The sequence below is a fragment of the Topomyia yanbarensis genome, chromosome 3 (genome assembly GCF_030247195.1).
Source record: "Topomyia yanbarensis strain Yona2022 chromosome 3, ASM3024719v1, whole genome shotgun sequence".
Taxonomy (NCBI): domain Eukaryota; kingdom Metazoa; phylum Arthropoda; class Insecta; order Diptera; family Culicidae; genus Topomyia; species Topomyia yanbarensis.
Genome location: NC_080672.1, coordinates 191412732 through 191435911, shown reverse-complemented (window position 1 = coordinate 191435911; position 23180 = coordinate 191412732). Strand labels below are relative to the sequence as shown.

Below are 23180 nucleotides of genomic sequence, written 5' to 3'. Positions count from 1 at the left end.
TTCCTTGCAATTCGCTGAAATTTTGACCAGAGCGACCTTGCGGAAAAAACGATGCCTTCTTTTGCCTGCTCACTTCCCTGCCATGAAACCGATGATGAGCGCTTATTCCAAAAGGTTAGCCGATTGAACATGACGTGCCATTATGTTTGTTCTGTAAATTGATAAGGACATCTAGATATGCAAAGGAATGTTTGGAAAAGGGATGCTACTACATACCGAAAGTAAACACATACCGAAAGAGAAAGTCCTTTCCGAGCATCTTGATGTTGTGTTTTCTGTTGGCCCATTATCACTGCGTTCTCTTGCTGGGTGATTACCATGATATTATGTTGTTGGTGATTGATCTGAAAAAAAAATCATAATAAAAAATATCCGTAAATGAGTGAACTCGAGCTTTCTAAAGAAGAATAGGGTATTACATTACAATGTACTAAACACGGTACTGATCCTTTCGAAATAAAAAAAAAACGTTTTCAATCCACCTAACAGTTTTCGGTCCCACCTCCCGATCAGAAACACATAACAGAAATATTTCAAAACTATATCTCGCTTTGTTACTTGTTATAAATTTCTGTTATTTTAACTACCAACGAGACCTAATTTATAACACAATATGTTACAAAAACTGTGTTCTGTTATAATCTTGTTATTTCATTCTGATCGGGCTATCAGCATTGAAGTATCGCCCTTACGTTTTTTTTTACAATAACTACCGTTCTACACCACCGATTTCGTCCGTGTTTTTTTCAATAGCGATCATTGTTACTATTTACAGCTGGTATCAGCTTGATAATCCTAAAAAAAATATGAAAATAACAGTTTCGCCTCTAAACTGCTAGCAAAAAAAAGTATCGCCCTGTTTGTTTGCATGGAGCGTGGAGGGCGAAACTTTAAATAAACAAACAAAAATACAGTTTCGCCCGTTGTATTTTTTGCTGTAGTTTAAGAAATCAATATCGTAGAATCCAAATTATTAGGTTAATTTGTTGCGTTTCAAAGCCCTCATTCGCATGTATGAAAAAAACCTTATGTTTACATTTGTAAGTATCGCCCTTTTCACAAAAAAGCGTTGAAATGAAAACGCAGCTTCTGATATCACGCTATCTCTGAAGTGCATGCGTGCATAATTTCAAATTTTACTTCGACATCGACTTTTTCTAAAGGTGACTTCCCAGTAGTATCCTTGATTTGAATTATTATCGCTAATTCTAATGCTAACGAAGTAATAAAAACCTCTCGAAAACGAACCGTTTGAGAAAATCATCATCATTACTGGAATTTTCATTTTCACGAATCTTTTCGATAACCTTCCGTCACTTACGTTAATGCACTGGGTGCATAGTGCTCTGAAAATCTAGCGAAATCGTCTTAGGGCACCAGCGGGTCTGATTCAGAGCTATCTGCGCGGCGAGTTAAATCTGTAAAGAATACTAAAAAATAATTTCTATTCCATAAACAGTTCAGCAATTCGAGAGATCGTGCTCACCGCAAGCCATGAAAAATAGACTACGTTGTGAAGCGATGGTCACTATTTATTAAAAAAATCACGGTTAAATAAAAAATAAAACTATTAAAAAATTTCAAATAGTTTATAATTTTCACAAACTTATTAGGAAAAATTGTTTAATAAGCTTTCATAATATTGTGTAGGAAAAAAGCTGAAAATTTCAGTATTTTCTCTATCTGCAACATATAAACCCTTAAGTATACCAATTAATTGGTATACGAATTGGAATAGGTACGCCAAATTTTGGAAGAAGTCTATAAAATGACCCCTTGAAAAACTTAAAAATTGTTGTAGTTCGATGCAATAAAAAAATCTCCAAAAATGAAATATACCTATTAATGTGAAACACAGTGAATAATACATACCATAAAAACCCATTTTTATCAGTCTCATGGCGTATTTTAGGCTGACAAAATGGGGACATTGACTAAAGCGGGCAATTTTTTTTCTTTATAATAAACTGAAGCTGTTAAAATATTCTTCCCGTCCCTTGATGTAGTCTGATAACTATTTCTGATTATGATGAATTTTTTATTTTTGCATATTTCCATCTTCATGATAAGGAAAACATGCTCAAGAAAGGATTTACTCGAATTCAGTCTTGTTCGTCTGCTAGAGCCCATCAAACATATGTTCATATTTGGCTGATAAAATCGGGGTTTCAATGTATTATAATAGATATTCAGCATTCGAAAAAGTTTCTTGTGAACGAGTGTAGAACGACTTTGTTTCTACTTACATGAAATCAGCGGCGAAGCCAGAAATTCGGTTTGGTGGGAGTTTGGTGAAAATCGATCATACCGTCCAAACGGCCGAAACCGTAATTTTTGAAGTTTTAAAATTATACAGAATAAATTTTTCAGAAAATAGTAACAGAGTTCGTGTCTAGCGAATTTGTTGAGACTTTATTGTAGTCATGAATATTAGCCTGAGAAAATTCACCATAAATACTTCTTGGACGATATATCGTCAAAATAATTTCATCAAATGATGCGCTGTTTAACGTTTGTAAAACTCATCGAAGATACTAAACCTCCGGAATTGGCGGTTTCAAAATGATGCTATCTTGACCTTAAATCACTGTTTTTAAACATTTGACGTATACATATAATTGGTCATACAACAAAAGTCAAATGCTCATCAAAATCGATCAGAACCTGCTATTACATGTTCAGTACGATTTGCACATACATACAATGGATCGACAACCACGATCTTGAGATACTATGTGATACTGAAACATCGCTTGAAACCAGCGGCGGATCATGGAGAAAGATCCGGGAGGTCCAGGTCCTGCCGAAAATTTTCAACTTGTTAAGAAATTTTAAACTAGTTTTAATTTTAAAGTAGCAACCCCTCACTGCATTCTCCCTCCGGGCCGGTATGATTGTCGATTTTTAGAGTGATTGCATAATGAGAAATATTTCTATATGCGAAAGGCAAAAATGTACCAAAGTCCGAAGAAGTCAATTTTTGTCAAACATCTCAATGTTTCATGCATTTTAAAGTCATTTGGCATCAAAAATACAAATTTGATTTTGAAATTTTTTCATTTCAGTTTATATGGGAATTTGCTGTGTGATTGCACTCTTCAACTCGTAACTCCGGAACCGGAAGTCCAATTAATAAAAATTTCAATAGCAGCCGATGGGAAGGTTGTACCTTTCATTTGAGACTAACTTTGTGCAAATCGGTCCAGCCATCTCTGAGAAACAGAGGTCACATTTTTTTCCACATACTGTAGCGATCACGTGTATCAGAAGTCAAAATAACTTCCAAATTCGGTAACCCAAGTTCCCTGTTGCAAATATGTGTTCACTTCTTCCATTCTGTAGGAGGAAGAATGAACACTAGGCGGCTAAAACGTACTATCCGCTCGCGCACGCACGTTTTTCTCTTTCCCAATCTGTCTCACGATCAAGGATGCAAAATGCCTACCTTTTCCACGGCTGTAATTTTTCTGCCTACATTCTCATTTCTCTCTCGATGCTGCTGTCATTCGCTAGTGCAGGACGCCCAGCGCTGCACGGCTGCCTGTGTGTAAAGCAGTAACATGACAGAAAACTACTGTCCCCAGTACAGCCACCAGACGCGAGCGGTACAGCTTCTCTTTCCTTATTTTACATTTTTTAATACTTTCAATCTTTTTAATATTTTTATTCAAAAATGACTACAATGCATGCGGCTCATTTACGCCACTGCCGGCATCAACGCTTTCGTGTGCGGGACTCTCCCTTTGACTATGCAGAGAAAAATGTACAAAGCGAGAGAACAAACTTTACTACGCCACACTCTCACCGAGCAGTCGGAGTACAGCAGCAAAACAAAAATGTATTCTACTGCTGTACGGGAAAATATACTCGGTTTGGCTACTGTTCTGGCAAGAGCTGTAGTGATGCGTCGCTGTAGCGGGCTGTACGGCTTGTGCAAATGTAAATATATCGAAAAAAATGTAGTTTATCGGTACCGTTGGCATCCCTGCTCACAATTGCACAAACTAGAGCAAGTGGTTGAGTTTCGGTCGCCGAACGGATCTCGTTGTCGTTGTCTTATCAACCGCCCGACCAGAAAAACTATTTGAACGCAAGTGAGGGTATTAACGCGTAATGATATGATGCAAATGTTTCGAGAGGGAATGAGATAGCGATTCAGAATCAATTGTCCAAGAAGTTCGTTTTTCGAAATACGAGTTTTACTTCGGTAAAAATACGTACTTCCGGGTATCTAGAACCAAAAATCGTTTATCTGAGGGTTTTAGGAATAGCTTCTCATCCATTTCAATCTAGATTGTGAAAGAGGCTAGAGTGCGTGTTAGTTAAATTTCTCCCGCGGTGTCGAAAGGTTTGTCTAGCTTAAAAATGTGAGATGTCTTGCCAATTAGCAATTGTCTGTTCTTAGGTGTTGCGTGGAAGTTAGCAGTAGGAAGTGCGGAAATTTGTGTGCGTTAGAAAACTGAATAAAAAGGTAAATTAACAATTGGTGCTTATAAAAAGAGACAATGTGTTCACGGTGTCGATAGCCGTGCGACGGCTTTTATTCTACCGTTTAGATTGGCACTATTCATCGGCCCGCCACACCGCCCTTCGCCCACCGACGCGCTCTAGACCCACGCGCTAGTTTGGGATATTCTGGCGCTGCAACCGAAAAGCCAGAAGTGCGACGATTCATCAAACGTTTGCACAGCAAAGTTTAACGTCACGACCATCCGGTGTGTACGTATTTTGTTGCTGGCAGCTTGTCCGGCGTTCCGACACTGCCAGCAGTTATCCATCCTGTACGCAGAGGAACATCTGTAATCGTCCGGTACATCCTTAATCGCCGCCTGCACAGATTCATCACCGCCGGTGTAGATACATCGCCGCCACCGCATCGCCGCACCAGGACAGTCATCGCAGTAGTGCGAATGTGAGTGGGCAAACAACAGAAAAAAGACTGTAAGTAGCACTATAAAATACATGCGCATGGTTCGTTAAAGTTTAGCCGATACACGCACCCGGCAAACTAAAGTTCGGCCGCAATATGGCACGTTAGCCCGGTAGGAAATAGCGATCGCTCACCCGCACACAGTAGGGAACAAAAATAGTATAGGCAGCACCGTAGAAAAATCCTAGGTTAAGTTGTGAAAATGTTAGAGAATTAAAATAAATCTAGTAATGTTAAATATTGTTTCGGTAAATGATGTTTTGGTGTTAAAGTTGTAGTGTTAGCCATGTTCCCATAGAGATTACGAATTTGAAGAGGTATCTCATGTTTCGCGTCGTTGTAGTTTGTAGTTTTTTGGTGATATTTACTCCAAGTGGGCTACTTGGGAATCTTAGCCCCACCACTCGAGTCTCTTTTCAGTTTAGTTATTTGGGTTTTGAGGCATTCTTCCAGTGATGAGACAATACGAGTGGTGTTCTTAGGTATTTCGGATAGGAATGCGAACTTCTTTGGTTTATTCGGGTAATTTGATGCATGACACTGAGTACCTCTCGATTCAGTTGCGTCTGCTAGGTCGTTCCTCTAAACCTTCGCTATATCGACCCGCCCTGAGGCTGGGTTTCTGGTCGGGCAACCCTAAAGCACGACAAGTGGTCCTCGAAAGAGGTGGCGCTTAAGCCATTTGTTCGGAAAGGTGGGACGATTGGGCAGATTGAATCCGTAGCAACGTCGTGCGCGCTACAATACACACACATACATACACAAACAGACATTTTCCGATCTCGACGATCTCAGTCGATTGGCATATGACACTCGGCTCTTCGGGTCGGGATTAGATTGACGAATTTTAGAGTGAATGAGAAGGTGAAAACATTTTTAGCAAATGTTGAAAGTTATACATTTTTTTAGTGAGCAGTTCTATGTTTCATAGACATTAAATCAATTTTAACTTCGCTTCCTATTAAATAAAGACCCTTAGTACAGTACATTTCTACAAAAACGAGCTCAATTTGAAAATAAATCTGAGGATTATGATTGATTACAGAACTCTGGAATTTTCTATTGGAATGTTTTCAGGCAGGAATTTGATATTGATGCTATTAGACAACTGTGAAATCAAGACCAATAGATCAGTTACATATCAGGACCCCATTCCGACAATTTATCAAAAGTCCTCATGACGTTTACAACAACAGGTTATCAATCTACGGATCAGATAATTTTTATTGTAATATTGAATTAAATCAGTCTGCGTCAATAAATTTTCAACTTCAATCCAATATTTTTTTTTGGGTGTGGAGGGGGGGGGGGTTGTATGGTGTTAAACCCCAAAACCTTCTCTTGGCTACGCCGTTGCTTGGAGTTATTTATTTCGCTTTTCATTTTCCGATATGTTTCAGACAGGCCCCTGCTAGGCAGGCATTTTGTCCTAGCCAACATCTGCCTTTGTTGCAATCAAAACAACCCAATGCTATTGCACGGGCGACATGGGCCTAGAGCCGGCTAGGCCCACATATGTTGACTACTGTCAAAGTCTGTATATCTCAATAGCGGATGACAGGAGTGACACCCTCCTGGTTTCAGATCGATTGATGGTTATAACACAGACAAACAGACGTAACAGATCGAAGAAAATTCAAAAAAAATCATCGCCCACGGTATACTAGCGACATCTGTTGAGCACATTGCACACAATGTGATTCTGGCAACCATGGGACCAGTGCTGGGAAAATCACCAAAAATCAAAAATCATCAGTGATAATTATCACTGCTGATCATGTTGTGTTATGATCACAACCATAAAAAATCGCTAGTGATTTTCTCTGAAGCGATAATGTGCTAGCAAAAAATCATTGCAACAAAATCACCGCCTGTGATCACGGCCTGATTATGATTTTTTTTTGATCAGGATTATGAAGTTGAGAAAATCAGGTACGATAGAAAAGATGCAAAATCGGGGTTGATGGTATTGTACATGATTATTGTAAGAAACTCCTTATGATGATGATTTAGCCAAATGAGTTTGGGAGTGAGAGCGATCAAGCACACATGTAGGGATGCAAAATAATCCAATTGCTAACGATTTCTGCTTTTCGGGAAAGTGTTTTATATTGAAGGACAAGTTGTTGGTAGTTGAAAATCAATAGTTTTGGACATTTTCAATGCACAGGGGGGTCCGCCGATGTGTCAAAATGGATTTTTTTCAACTTTTCGGGAAAGTGTTTTATACTGAAGGACAAGTTGTTGGTAGTTGAAAATCAATAGTTTTGAACATTTTCAATGCACAGGGGGGTCCGCCGATGTGTCAAAATGGATTTTTTTAAACTTTTCGGGAAAGTGTTTTATGTTGATGGACAAGTTGTTGGTAGTTGAAAATCAATAGTTTTTGACATTTTCAATGTCCGCCGATGTGTCAAATGGAATTTTTTCAACTTTTCGGGAAAGTATTTTATATTGAAGGACAAGTTGTTGGTAGTTGAAAATCAATAGTTTTGGACATTTTCAATGTACAGGGGGTCCGCCGATGTGACAAAATGGAAAAAAATTCCACTTTGACACATCAAAGTTTTGAAAATGTCCAAAACTATTGATTTTCAACAGCCCTCAACTTGCCTTTCAATATAAAACACTTTCCCGAAAAGTTGAAAAAAATCCATTTTGATGCATCGGCGGACCCTCTGTGCATTGAAAATGTTTAAAACCATTGATTTTCAATAGCCCTCAACTTGCCCTTCAATATACACATTGAAAATGTCCAAAACTATTGATTTTCAACAGCCCTCAACATGTCTTTCAATATAAAACACTTTCCCAAAAAGTTGAAAAAAAATCCATTTTGATGCATCGGCGGACCCTCTGTGCATTGAAAATGTTTAAAACCATTGATTTTCAATAGCCCTCAACTTGCCCTTCAATATAAACATTGAAAATGTCCAAAACTATTGATTTTCAACAGCCCTCAACATGTCTTTCAATATAAAACACTTTCCCAAAAAGTTGAAAAAAATCCATTTTGATGCATCGGCGGACCCCCCTGTGCATTGAAAATGTCCAAAACTATTGATTTTCAACAGCCCTCAACTTGCCTTTCAATATAAAACACTTTCCCAAAAAGTTGAAAAAATTCCATGTTGATGCGTCGGCGGACCCCCCCCCCCTGTGCATTGAAAATGTTCAAAACTATTGATTTTCAACGGCCCTCGATTTGCCTTTCAATATAAAACATTCTCAAAAAGTTGAAAAAAATTCCATGTTGGCACATCGGCGGATCCCCTGTGCATTGAAAATGTTTAGAGCTATTGATTTTCAATAGCCCTCAACTTGCCTTTCAATATAAAAAACTTTCCCAAAAAGTTGAAAAAAATCCCATTTTCATGCATCGGCGGACTCCCCTGTGCATTGAAAATGTCCAAAACTATTGATTTTCAACAGCCCTCAACTTGCCTTTCAATATAAAACACTTTCCCAAAAAGTTGAAAAAAATTCCATTTTGATGCATCGGCGGACCCCCCTGTGCATTGAAAATGTTCAAAACTATTGATTTTCAACAGCCCTCAACTTGCCCTTCAATATAAAACACTTTCCCAAAAAGTTGAAAAAATTCCATTTTGATACATCGGCGGAACCCCCCCCCCCCCCTGTGCATTGAAAATGTTCAAAACTATTGATTTTCAACGGCCCTCGATTTGCCTTTCAACATAAAACACTCTCAAAAAGTTGAAAAAAAAATCCATTTTGACACATCGGCGGATCCCCTGTGCATTGAAAATGTTTAGAACTATTGATTTTGAATAGCCCTCAACTTGCCTTTCAATATAAAACACTTTCCGAAAAAGTTGAAAAAAATTACATTTTCATGCATCGGCGGACCCTCCTGTGCATTGAAAATGTCCAAAACTATTGATTTTCAACAGCCCTCAACTTGCCTTTCAATATAAAACACTTTCCCAAAAAGTTAACAAAAAAATCCATTTTGATGCATCGGCGGACCCCCCTGTGCATTGAAAATGTCCAAAACTATTGATTTTCAACAGCCCTCAACTTGCCCTACAATATAAAACACTTTCCCAAAAAGTTGGAAAAAATTTCAGTTTGGCTCATTTAACATATCCATAATGTTCGAAAATAGATAATGATCATTGATCCAAGAATTAAATCAAATCGCAATCATGGCTGATAATGCTCACTTGTGATTTTGTCCGAATTGCTCGCTGCAGATAGAATCATGCCGTGATCACCCTCTCAATTATCAAATTAGACCACAGATCAAAATCACCACTGATGGAGGGCAAGAAAAAATCGGTAGTGATTTTTGTGAGATGATCTTTTGATAGTTAAGAGAGTGATCATGGCATGATTTTATCGGCAGTGAGAATTTTCGAAAAAGTCATAAGCGATAATTATCAGCCATGATAGCGGTTTGATTTTTTTTTTTGATTATGATTTTCCCAGCACTGCATGGGACAACATTTTTTTTCAATGGAAGTACTGGCAACAATGCCCACACCGCTTGTCAATTACAGGATAGTAGATGAAAGGTAGGAGCAATGTTGCAGTTGGTATATTTGAAGAGCGAAATAGAAAAATCGCCTATGTCACGTACTTAAATTTTCCATGGCATAATTATTGCAATTGACAAATTTAAAGAATGCAGAGCTACGACTTCATTTTTAAAACCCAACACAACCATTTATTGTTACGGGAAATTAAGCAACAACAAAATTGTTTTTCTTTTTGTGTGAAGAAAACAATTTTTGTCGTCAATTGGTCGCATGATTGATTTTTGTCTCTATTTACTCTTCTTTGCCGTCGCTCATTTGGAATCCCGGAGACATCTTGTACTCTTTATTTTATTTTCCATGCTAGCGTTTACTTTTACTATAAGAACAAGGCTATGTAGCCTATTTTTAAAGAGTCGGCTGTGCTATCGAGGTCATCATTGGATCAAGATCACGGAGATACAACCCCTAAAATTTCCTTGCCAATATCAGGATCAATTCGCATCAACGATTTCATTTTTAACGCTTTCTGTAGGTGAAAACTCATTATGTAGGCCATGGAAGAGTTTAATTTTGTTACAACTTGGGGAACGTTCCGGTTGATAGAAAGCTCATTCGCTTGAAAATTGGTTGGGTCTCCAATTGTCCAGTGGGTGCTTCGTCTTGGATGGTAATGAGCAATCGCCGTAGGAAAATATAATTTAATTCTTTTGGTCCTGAAAAAAAACCCTTTCGGCGATACTGTTGGGTTGCGACGGATCATTAAATATATCTAGATTGAATATGGTCTAAGCGTATCTTCAGTTTTCGTAACTTCTGCACCATGCCAAAGTTGAATTTTTCCGTCAGTTCCGCGGATCGACAAATTCGAATCCATTGCATACATCCGGTTAGATTCGTTACGCCGAACCAGTTAAATTGGCAAGATCCTAAAATTATCTGCTCACCGATCAGCGTCGTGCAGGAAAATACGAAATGATTTTGAACAATTCTTGCCTTGGACACTTCGACAGGAATGCATTTCACATTCTGGACCATTTTGTTTGTTTTGGTTTGCATAAAATGATAATGGCGGTTATGTTTTCGGGCAAGACGATACAAGATGTCACATTGTTCCAAGTATAAGTACTATTGCCATATTTCTTCCATAAAACCGATAAAACAAACGGAAAACATAAACAAACGGTAGTGGGCTCTTCTGTTGCCAGAGGTTTTGATTCGGTTCAGTCATATCTATTTTTATCGATAGTTTCGATATAAAAAGTGTCAAGAAGTGTTCGAATCGGAAGATCCGTGGTGAAGTTCGGCCTTTTCTCTCTTTTCATCGTGCGCTAAAGAATCAGGACGCTCGTTCGGATCTTTATGTTTATTAAGTTTTATTTTTTGTGTTTCGAATTCATCTCGTCAGTAACTAGCACCATCTAAACTAGTACCCAAATTAGCACTAGTTAGACACAAAAAAAATTCCAAACAGTTCACACGACACATGTGAACGTTCAAAGCAACTTACTTGTCCCGAGTGATGTCCCGGGAAGCAAGCACAGAGGCTCAGGTTTGCTGACGAGAAAGCGAAAACGAACTCTTGTCTTTTGGCTCGGGAGCCAAACGCCTTGCATTATGCAATATTAATTCCCATAAGGGAAAATTGGATTAAACCACTTTGCGCGTTAAGGGCACAAAACCTAACTTAAATTAAGTTTTTTTTTGTGTTTCGAATTCATCTCGTCAGTAACTAGCACCATCTGGGTGTCTAGTTAGACGATGTTTACTTATTTTATGAGTCGCGGACACTTTGTTCCATTTGACATGTATAAAACTAATATACTTAAGGTTGCACAGAGAAAGCGCAAAATTCGCAAACGAAAAAAGCAGTTTTTTTCCACACCGTATGTCAGATCTTCATAAAAATCAATCAGCAGTACTGTAACAACATTCTACATACGCTGATTGATTTTTATGAAGATCTGACATACGGTGTGGAAAAAAACTGCTTTTTTCGTTTGCGAATTTTGCGCTTTCTCTGTGCAACCTTAAAAGTGACGAATGTTTCCACCTTTCTTTCCTTTCATCTTGGTTTTCGGGTGCTTGCGGTAACGAAGTTAGGGCATGTTCAGGAGTGTTTCAGTTATAGATGCATAATTTTGACAGTTCTATAAAATAAAACTGAAAATTTTAAAACTAGAACTTGCTGTCCCCAGCAGCAGTTTTAGCGGGTTTTCTATTCAGTTTAAAATTCATGTCCCGCCATGCCTTCAGCGTTACTGCATTCAAATTTATTTTTCCCCAGTCTATCGGGTCTAAGTGTCTGTGCTGAGTACTCTTCATGTATTTAAAACACAGTTCTAAACATGTTTTAAAATTAGCAACAAATAGAACGGCATCGTATAACAGTTTTAAATTTTAAAATAAAACTGTTCGAAATTATAAAACAAAACGCTCTGCTGGGGATGTGAATCTTTCAGTTCCAGTTCTACTTTGAAACTCCTATACAAAACAAAACGCTCCTGAACATGCTCTTACACATTATGGCTATGTGTCAAAATCGCTTCACAAGCGCCACGCTCGGTGAAATGGCGCATTTTTCATAATTTAAATCGACCGTTTTTTCTGTGGGCGATGAAAATTCATCTCGTGTTACGTCTGTTTGTCTGTGATTATAAGTTAGAAAAATTGCAGTCAGAAGGTTCGCACAAATGAACATTTTTGTATTGATAAGTTATCAAGTTCCTTCCAGACAACTTGGAAGTATTCGGTGATTATTTCTAGCGGTTGTAGATAGTAAAATGAAATACAAAATTTGTTTTATCGAAATAATGTTTAGCTTATTTCAATGGATTATTACTATATTGAACAATAAATAGGCGACAAAGAGTAATCAACAAACAACAAGCCATAACTTTTAAAGTATTCAAAATAGATATTTAAAGTCTTCAGTAAAGTTATTCGCAAAAGTAAGAGCTACAAATTTGCTGAAGACATCATTTCGATATAATCACTTCCAAGAAAATTTGTGAAAATATCTCACTCATAGGGGGATTAATCAGCAAAAGCACAATACCAAAAGAAAGGGCATATTACCTCCATTAAATTCTCCGAAGATACTATTGACCTAAAATAAGCCGTTTTGGCGTTAATAATAGATTACATGTTTTTGGTCATATTTCTGGCAATGGGAAATGATAAAAATCTTTCGTCCGCATTTAATGTTAAATATCTCTTTTGATAATAGTCCGATTTCAACAATCTATAGCTTGTATGTTACTATGTTTTAATTGCCGCAAGGTTCTACGCCGGCGTCGGCGGTAAAACATGATGATGAGTTATGTTCTACCATAGACCATGCGGTAGACTTGGGTGAAACGCCCAACTCCTACTCTGCAGAAGGCAAAAAATTCTTCACATTTCCTTTCAATCATGCCCATATGAGCCTGCCTAGTTCTAGTTTTCCGTTCTAAGTTTATAACTGATTCGCTCTAGAATACCTATCCGTCTTTCAATTTCATTGCTTTCGTTTCTCTTAGTCTCAAATTTGCCGAAAATAGCCAACAAAATCGATACAATCTATAGCTTGTTTGAAAGGTGTTCGTTAAAGCTATCTAAAAACATATAAATTGTTAATCTATATTGTCAATTTCGGCAGATAATTCAAAAAAAACTGCAAACATTGTCCCAAATCGTCGAGCTGAGTCGATTGGTATATAAGACTCGGCCCTCCGGGCATCGGAAAAAATCTTGAAAGTTTGAACGAATTCTATACATTTCTTTTATAAGAAATGTAAAAGGTTATAAAAATGTCTCACCTTGCCGCACCAACTGAATAAAAAAGTCCTCCTGCACACCGCATGGTACAGTATAGTATGCTGCTGCTACTGTGTTTGAATTCGCTGTTGCTATCTTTTTTTGCAGTTGGTCAATGGTCTTCTACATTTGGCTTGGATCTATTGCACTAATTGCGGTTGCTGACCAGGTTGTACCGTCGGTTGAACATTATTGCTACCGACCTTTAGGATGATGGTCATGGTCTGGAGGAAACCTTAATTGCTTGCTGCTGCTGGAATGGAATCACGAGCACTGTGGAGGAAGCGATATTTTCATGCAAGGAACTGGTAGGAACCAAGGGTGGAATATGACGTTTGTGCATGACTCCGATTTCTCTAAATCAGGAAGGTAACTACTGGTAAAAATAGTGGCAGACAAGTTTTAAGGCAGAATGTGCCGATGAAATGTTTTCCGATGTGTCCATCATTCGTAAACTCCTGTTGTTCGTTTGAGCAGTAATTGCTATGTGGTCCTTTTTTGAGGGTTGTTGGGTGTTGCTGGATTTGGAGTTGTTGGTACTGCTGCGATTGTATCGATTTAATGTTGGTTGGCTGATTGCCAGATCCAGGATGTTGAGACAAGATTAGTTGAGCTGATTTTCTTTGATCGGGTGTACTGTAAATAATATTAATTATTTAAATTTAATTGTTTAAAACTAGAAACAATCACACTTCCAGTAATATTTTTAAACTTACCATTCAAATTCGAAATATTGAATCTCTAAACTACGAAATTTTGACAGGTTGCGATAAAAAAAATACAAAAAAATTACCAATCTTGTTTTTTATATTTTTCATTGCAAGCTGTCAAAATTTCGCGAGCCTCCGTGCGAAATAATACCGCTGAACATTAGGTCTGTTCCAGTACCAGGAGAAACTGGAAGTACTCCGGAGAAAATCGTTCCTGTACTCTCTTCTTCTCTTTTTTCTTCTTCTGGTCGCAAACCGTGTACTGGAACATTATTCCTATTATTTCGCAAGGAAAAAGTTTGCCTTGGTGACAGCGCATAGAAAGCAGCGCTGTCTCGCGGAAGTATTATGAAACTTATCGTATGTCGAACCGTGTCTCAGCTAACTTCATTTTTCGTTATCGTTTTCGCGAGAGCTGCGTACCGCTTACGAAATAGAAACGAAAATTTGTTTCGCGAGCAATTCGCGACGTTTTTTATGCATAGATTTTGTATAGGAAATTTCATTTCGCAAGAGGTGCATACTTAGCTTAAGATGAACGAAATAAATTCGTGAAAGCAATGAAATCATTTGATATACATAAACGTTTATTAGAATAAACGAAACATTTCGTTTCATTCAAGAAAAATAATGTCGTTATCAACGATAACATTCGTGCAGTGTATAAACATATAAATTGTTAATCTATATTGTCAATTTCGGCAGATAATTCAAAAAAAACTGCAAACATTGTCCCAAATCGTCGAGCTGAGTCGATTGGTATATAAGACTCGGCCCTCCGGGCATCGGAAAAAATCTTGAAAGTTTGAGCGAATTCTATACATTTCTTTTATAAGAAATGTAAAAGGTTATAAAAATGTCTCACCTTGCCGCACCAACTGAATAAAAAAGTCCTCCTGCACACCGCATGGTACAGTATAGTATGCTGCTGCTACTGTGTTTGAATTCGCTGTTGCTATCTTTTTTTGCAGTTGGTCAATGGTCTTCTACATTTGGCTTGGATCTATTGCACTAATTGCGGTTGCTGACCAGGTTGTACCGTCGGTTGAACATTATTGCTACCGACCTTTAGGATGATGGTCATGGTCTGGAGGAAACCTTAATTTTCTGATGTTATGGTTGAAGGTGGTTCTGCTGCTGAGCTTGCTGTGAAATGTTGGCGATAAGCACTCGAATAGTGATTGCTTGCTGCTGCTGGAATGGAATCACGAGCACTGTGGAGGAAGCGATATTTTCATGCAAGGAACTGGTAGGAACCAAGGGTGGAATATGACGTTTGTGCATGACTCCGATTTCTCTAAATCAGGAAGGTAACTACTGGTAAAAATAGTGGCAGACAAGTTTTAAGGCAGAATGTGCCGATGAAATGTTTTCCGATGTGTCCAGCATTCGTAAACTCCTGTTGTTCGTTTGAGCAGTAATTGCTATGTGGTCCTTTTTTGAGGGTTGTTGGGTGTTGCTGGATTTGGAGTTGTTGGTACTGCTGCGGTTGTATCGATTTAATGTTGGTTGGCTGATTGCCAGATCCAGGATGTTGAGACAAGATTAGTTGAGCTGATTTGCTTTGATCGGGTGTGCTGTAAATAATATTAATTATTTAAATTTAATTGTTTAAAACTAGAAACAATCACACTTCCAGTAATATTTTTAAACTTACCATTCAAATTCGAAATATTGAATCTCTAAACTACGAAATTTTGACAGGTTGCGATGAAAAAAATACAAAAAAATTACCAATCTTGTTTTTTATATTTTTCATTGCAAGCTGTCAAAATTTCGCGAGCCTCCGTGCGAAATAATACCGCTGAACATTAGGTCTGTTCCAGTACCAGGAGAAACTGGAAGTACTCCGGAGAAAATCGTTCCTGTACTCTCTTCTTCTCTTTTTTCTTCTTCTGGTAGCAAACCGGAGTAAAAAGGAGCAAAGATTTTTTGCTCCTGTTTACTCCGGAGTGACTTCCGTGTACTGGAACAAACCTATTATTTCGCAAGGAAAAAGTTTACCTTGGTGACAGCGCATAGAAAGCAGCGCTGTCTCGCGGAAGTATTATGAAACTTATCGTATGTCGAACCGTGTCTCAGCTAACTTCATTTTTCGTTATCGTTTTCGCGAGAGCTGCGTACCGCTTACGAAATAGAAACGAAAATTTGTTTCGCGAGCAATTCGCGACGTTTTTTATGCATAGATTTTGTATAGGAAATTTCATTTCGCAAGAGGTGCATACTTAGCTTAAGATGAACGAAATAAATTCGTGAAAGCAATGAAATCATTTGATATACATAAACGTTTATTAGAATAAACGAAACATTTCGTTTCATTCAAGAAAAATAATGTCGTTATCAACGATAACATTCGTGCAGTGTACATTAAATGTGTAAAATTTACGAAAGCTTTCGTTCACCAAGCGACCATTCTTGTATATGAAATGAATGAAACCTACTATTTAGAATGCACGAAAATACTTCGTTGCAGAAAACGACGAATGAATTCGTGCATTGCATGATCGATTGTATTATATTTACGAATATATATTATCAGTGTATTATTTTATTTTATATATATAAAAACTTTACAGCTAACTTTATATAAAAAAACTTTACAGCTAACTTATAAATATACAAGAGGGGATAATATAATATTCGTAAGATTAGGAAGACTGGTCATTTTGTGTGTTCTTTGTATAGTAATGCACTTTATGATTTTTGGAAGGGAGATTGTTGGAGCAATTAATTATGAACTAAGCGAAACATTTTACAAGCGTATTAACTAGAAATAACTAGAGGGAGTGTTATTTTCGTTGTTTTGACGTGAGTCTTTGTTTTTTCCTTTTTCAATGATTTTTATGAACGTGTCTACTGGAAAACAATGAAAAGAATGACGGTGAGAACGAAGAAACGGTGAAAATTCACCTTTATTGGAAACACTGAGAAAAGATATGTCCTCAAGCAGGAATCGAACCGACGATCTCCCAGTCTCTAGTTGGGTGCGTTAACCACTCCGCTATCGAGAATCTGTGATGATGCCATCACATGTTCCCAACAGTTTCGTGATCACCGTCGCAGCCTCCAATACCTCCTAATTAACCCATCGACCCCCAATTTCTCCTAAAAGCAGATCGTCACCTCTCCCTCTCATCGATCGGGCCAAATCTCTTTCGTTATCTATTTTTAGAGGGAGTGGTTCAATTTTATTAAGATTAGGGGGGAGGGGTTAATTAGGGCTATTTTAAAGTAGTGGTACTGTTGGGCATTCCTTAACGAGATTGAATATTGATCAACTAAGACTAGAAGATAGCGGGGCTCATAAGTTTTGTGAAGATATTCAAGGGGAAGAAGGGAAGAGGTGAAGTCCTACTTCTGTGTATCAGAGACATGGGAGAGAGGGTGGACAAGGCTAACAGGGGGGGAGACAGATATAAGCTTTCAGTTTCTGGCATCGGGAATCAAAGGCCAGGATTACAGATTCGGACGGATGCATCATGTATTGGGACACCGGGCGGTCTTTCTCGAGCCAACGGGGGTTCCTCTAGACGATTTCGTAGTACGGCTCAGATACGGATCGCCAACACACCGCGTTGCGCATGTTTTGTCTCGTCTTGGAGTCGCATCAGACCATCGTTGGGGTACGGTAGGCGGAAGAGGGCACTTCTGGGAATGATAAGAGAAATGATAGGGGCATTTAAATTTGGATATTGATGGTTTTGAGGAACGTGTATATAAGGGACATGTAGAGGAGATCGCGGCTTGCTAGTACATCCGGCAGAACAGAACTCGGCGCATGCCCAGACAATATGTTCGATATCGTGATAACCGTTGTCATAAGCGCAGATACCGCTATCCGCGAGCCCAATACGCCGGAGATGAGCGTCCAGCATGTGGTGATTGGACATGAGCTGAGACATCACGCAAATGAAATCCCGACCCACATCCATCCCCTTGAACTAAGGTCGATACCTTAGGAATTATCGAATGTGGCCACTTTCCCAGTTCACCGTTGCTCCATGAAGTTTTCCAACTTTCGAGGGTTCTCGGAGGAGTAATACTGAAAAATTCGCTGAAGCTAATTGGTCTTTTGTATATGTTACCTTGTAAAGCCTTAGCTAAAGAGTCCGCTTCTTCATTACCTGGAATGGAGCAATTCGAGGGAACCCAAACTAAGGTAATCTTGTACGATCTTACAGACAAAGCACGCAGGCGCTCCCAGATTTTCCTCAGAAAATATAGAATGTGCTTTCTAGGTTTCATTGAACGGAAAGCCTCGATTGAGCTGAGGCTATCCGAGACAATAAAGTAATGATCGGTGGGCAAAGTATCATTGATCCCAAGGATATACTGAATAGCAGCAAGTTCTGCCACGTAAACTGAAGCAGGATCATTGAGTTTGAATGAGGAGGTGAGATTTTGAATGAATATACCGAAGCCAGTGAAGCCGTCGAGGCTTGACCCGTCGGTGTAAAACATCTTGTTGCATTCGACTTCTCGAAATTTACTATGAAAGATGCTTGGGATCACTTGCGCACGTATGTGATCCGGGATTCCACGAATCTCGGCCTTCATGGATGTGTCGAAGAATACAGTTGAATCAGAAGCATGGGGGAGATTGACACAGTTGGGATAGTATGAAGAAGGATTGATATTTTGTGCCATGTAATGAAGTGCAAGGACATAAATCGGCTTTGAGAATTGAGCTCGACAAGCCTTTCGAAATTTGCAATTACTAACGGGTTCAAGATATCCCATCGGATGTGTAATCGATATGAGAAGTCCCAAAATCGATTTTTCTGCAGAATGACTTCTAAACCAGCAATGTGTCGAGTGCATGCAACACAAAGCAATACGCAAACAACAATATTGGATTCGCTGTAGTTTGATGAAATGTATGTTCGCAGCGGAGCGGAAACAGAAACTCCCATACTCCACCACCGACAATATCGTTGTTTGGTACAGCCTGATCAGGTCTCCTGGGTGGGCACCCACTATGTTCCGGTTAGTGTACTGAAACAGTTAATCCTTTGCTGGCACTTTTGTTTGTTTTTTAGATACCTAATGTGACATCCCCAGGTTCCATTAGAGTCGAACCAGACCCCGAGATATTTGAAAATAGAAACCTGAGCAATAGTTTGACCCATTAATTGAAGCTGTAGTTGCGCTGGTTGAGGCTTCCTTGAAAATACGACTAGCTCAGTTTTCTCCGTGGAGAACTCGATACCAAGCTGGAGGGCCCAAGCAGACAAATTGTCCAAGGTATCTTGCAATGGTTTTTGCAGATCGACGGCTTTGGGTCCTGTAATAGAGACCACACCGTCATCTTCAAGCTGCCCTAGCGTGCAGGAATTGACAAGACATTCGTCAATGTCATTCACGTAAAAGTTATAGCGAAGGGGGCTTAGACATGAGCCCCATGTAGCTAATTATTGATGTCGATAAATCACCATGCAAAAAAATCTTATGTTTTTCAGACAGCAAGTTTAGCAAAAAGTTATTTAGAGTCGGTGAAAGACCATGCTGGTGCAGTTTCTCAGAAATAATTTTGATAGAAACTGAATCAAAAGCCCCCTTTATATCTAGGAAAACTGATGCCATCTGCTTTTTGCTAGCATAAGCTATTTGAATTTTGGTCGAGATCAACGCAAGACAGTCGTTCGTGCCTTTGCCTTTGCGGAAACCAAATTGTGTATCTGGCAGTAAGCCATTTGCTTCAACCCAATAGTCCAGACGAAACAAGATCATCAACAAGTTGTGGTCGGAGGCTGGTTTTCCTAGTTTTTGAATGGCCTTGACTCCAGTCATGAGGGACAATATTACCCTCAAGAAACCTATTGAATAAATTCAACAAGCGTCTCTTGGCAGAGTCTGGCAGATTCTTTAACAAGTTAAATTTCATTCTGTCTGGCCCTGGGGCTTTATTGTTACATGACAAGAGAACCAGTGAGAACTCCACCATCGAAAACGGTGTTTCGTTCGCGGTATCGTGAGGGGACGCGGCGCGGTAGATCTTCTGTGCCGGGGCGGAATCCGGACAAACCTTCTTGACGAAATCGAATATCCAACGGTTTGAATATTCCACGCTCTCGTTAGTACTGTTTCGGTTTCGTGAGCGCTGGGCCGTACTCCAAAGAGTGCTCATCGATGTTTCTCTCGTTAGTCCGTCGACGAACCGGCGCCAGTAGCTACGTTTTTTGGCTTTCATCGAACTCTTCATGCGCGTTTCCGCCATCGCGTACTGTCGGTAGCTAGCTGGCAGCCCATCGTCCCGGAAGGTCTTATACGCAGCGGCCTTCTCCGCGTACACGTCTGAGCACTCTTTGTCCCACCATGGATTGGGAGGACGCCCGTGTGAGTTCGTGTCTGGTACGCGTTTAGTCTAAGCTTGAATCGCGGTATCGAGAATCTATTATGACTTTTAACCACTAATGACTGACGTGCAAATCATGTTTTCAGCGTGTGTAAGATAAATGACGATCCTTTTCAAATAACAGCAGCAAGTTGCAACTTGCCACTAACCCACTAACCGACGTTACGAACAACCGGCAGAATTCCAGCAATAGGTATTTTGAATAGATCGTTAATTTTTACAACACGTCGCTCGACGTGTTTGTCTGTTCTCTGTAGTAAAACTATTCGAAAATGAGTTACCGGGAATCACGTTTTCGTTATGAGAGAATATTCACTGCAAAATGTGATATTTATCAAATAATTAAAACTTAATATTATATTTTGTTATTTTTGTTGTCGGATGTCCAACGATAAAAACATAAAATATAATTCCAAAGCCAAAATGCTTAGGGTGGATGTACCAATAGTCGCATACTTAAACTTTTGGTAAAAATCGATGAATAGGCATATGGGAAATGTTGATACATTAAACGAAAGCTTTTAATCCCTACTTCATAGGAAAAATATAAAGTTTAAAATCCAATTAATGTATTCAAAACCGCTTGTACCACCAGGAACACATGTACCAGGTGCAATCGCTAATTTCGGTTCCTGTTTGTGCAAATCCCATTCACTTCAAAGGGACTTGCAACTATAGATACATTAGATCTATAGGTGCAAGGGAGCTCAAAATTCGAAGAAAATAAATTTTTACAATAGTTTTTTGAACAAATTTCAAGGATAATGATTTTATTATCGCAAAATTTTAGTGCGATGAATCGATAAAAAAAGATTTGTTGATGGTTGGTACCTTAGTTAGTCGTATAACCCACTACTGCAACTATTGGTACACCTCAACTATAGGAGCACCCACCCTATAACAATAATCTTCCAAAATGTAAAAATGCAGTAATTTTCGAGATAATTTAAATGTTGTTGCAACCAAACTCCCAATTTGACATTTCGGTCTGATCGACCTACTGATCATTATCTCCTAACAGGTAACCCTTTGGGAATATATCTAACAATTATTTTCTGACATAATTTTGGAGCTTATTCTGTTTGAAGACGACTTGCGAGATTTTTCCTAATAACTTTGAAGTATTCATAACGTTTTAGAAGTAGAACTGGAAAGATTTACTCTTTTCGGTAACTTATACGGATTCAGTCGGCATGATTTATTATAGACACATTGAGCTTTCTCTAATTGTATGCTTCAAGTAATGAGAAATTCATTATAAAATGTATTAATTTTGCATTAGATTTTATTTTACAGAAGTTGTAGGCGGTATTTACAAGAGTGATAGTGCTTTTTCTTAATTTCAAATGTTTTGAAATATTTATGATGAGTTTTAAACTATTTCAAGAATAATAATATTTTTAAATATAACATATAACTTAAAAGAGCATTCAGTATTTGCATAGATATTATATGTAACCACAAACAAAAGATATTTTTAATACTCTTTATCAAATGTATAGTTGGTACCTAATAACGCATACAGGGAAAGCTACCGGTGCACAGTGGGCAAAAAGCAACCCCCAGAGGCACTTAATTAGTCGCCGCGGGATTCCTATCATAATTTATATATGAAAAGTTGCGGAATTTGATAAGAAATCAAACGCATCTAGTTTGGTCCACTGCACGCATCCGTGGCCAAAGCTACGGGGGTTTGAGTACCCGGAGAACTCCCGGTATTAGGCAAAAAGATATTTCCAGAGGCACTCAATTAGTTGCCGAGGGATTTCTATCATAATTTATATATAAAAAGTTGCGGAATTTGATAGGAAAATAGACGCAACTGGTTTGGTCCACTGCATGCATCTGTGGCCAGAGTCACGGGGATTTTAGTACCCGGAGTATTCCGGTATTAGACAAAAAGTGATTCCCAGAGGCACTTAATTAGTCGTCACGGGATTTCTATCATAATTTATATATGAAAAGTTGCGAAATTTGATAAGAAATCAAATGCAACTGGTTCGGTCCCCTGCACGCATCTGTGGCCAGAGTCACGGGGGTTTGAGTACCCGGAGTATTCCGGTATTAGACAAAAAGTGATTCCCAGAGGCACTCAATTAGTCGCCGCCGGATTTCTATCATAATTTATATTATGTGGCCAGAGCTATGGGGGTTTGAGTACCCGAAGAACTCCCGGTATTAGGCAAAAAGATATTTCCAGAGGCACTCAATTAGTCGCCGCGGGATTTCTATCATAATTTATATATGAAAAGTTGCAGAATTTGATAGGAAATCAAACGCAACTGGTTTGGTTCACTGCATGCATCTGTGGCCAGAGTCACGGGGGTTTGAGTACCCGGAGTATTCCGGTATTAGACAAAAAGTGATTCCCAGAGGCACTCAATTAGGCGCCGCCGGATTTCTATCATAATTTATATATGAAAAGTTGCGGAATTTGATAAGAAATCAAACGCACCTAGTTTGGTGCACTGCACGCATCTGTGGCCAGAGTCACGGAGGTTTGAGTACCCGGAGTATTCCGGTATTAGACAAAAAGTGATTCCCAGAGGCACTTAATTAGTCGTCGCGGGATTTCTATCATAATTTATATATGAAAAGTTGCGAAATTTGATAAGAAATCAAACGCATTTGGTTTGGTCCACTGTACGCATCTGTGGCAAAAGTTACGAGTGTTTGAGTACCCGGAGTATTCCGGTATTAGACAAAAAGTGATTCCCATAGGCACTCAATTAGTCGCCGCCGGATTTCTATCATAATTTATATATGAAAAGTTGCGTAATTTGATAAGAAATCAAACGCAACTGGTTTGGTCCACTGCACGCATTGTGACCGAACCCGCCTCGATCGGCCACGTAGCGTAAAAAATGCTTCTACCACCGTACTTATTT

General features: G+C 38.8%; 2 protein-coding genes across 19 annotated transcripts in view; both read right to left on the bottom strand.

Moving 5' to 3' along the window:
- Window positions 1-216: 216 nt before the first annotated feature.
- Window positions 217-23180, bottom strand: part of LOC131690091 (uncharacterized) — a 547209-nt gene continuing 524245 nt past the window's right edge. For 12 of the 17 annotated variants that reach the window (XM_058975604.1, XM_058975610.1, XM_058975609.1 and 9 more), the window contains 3 exons: window positions 13944-15514; window positions 13230-13863; window positions 217-344 (listed from right to left, as the gene is read on the bottom strand). In XM_058975604.1, the coding sequence (XP_058831587.1) occupies window positions 15235-15514 (280 nt within the window). In that variant the 3' untranslated portion in view covers window positions 217-344; window positions 13230-13863; window positions 13944-15234. The remainder of the gene's footprint in view (window positions 345-13229; window positions 13864-13943; window positions 15515-23180) is intronic. The other 5 variants (XM_058975618.1, XM_058975625.1, XM_058975607.1 and 2 more) reach the window with 4 other exon arrangements.
- LOC131690095 (uncharacterized) lies at window positions 15318-21613 on the bottom strand. Of its 2 annotated transcripts, none has more exons than XM_058975629.1 (2): window positions 15672-21613; window positions 15318-15450 (listed from the first exon to the last, which is right to left on the bottom strand). In XM_058975629.1, the coding sequence occupies exon 1, from the start codon at window positions 18756-18758 to the stop codon at window positions 17772-17774; it is 987 nt and encodes a 328-aa protein (XP_058831612.1). In that variant the 5' UTR covers window positions 18759-21613; the 3' UTR covers window positions 15318-15450; window positions 15672-17771. The 2 variants fall into 2 exon arrangements, with proteins under 2 accessions (XP_058831612.1, XP_058831613.1); XM_058975630.1 differs by having other exon boundaries at window positions 15359-15450; window positions 15740-21613.

What these genes read in the sequence shown, in the direction of transcription:
- LOC131690095 (XM_058975629.1), bottom strand. Translation starts at nt 18,758, where the DNA reads ATGCACTCGACACATTGCTGGTTTAGAAGTCATTCTGCAGAAAAATCG.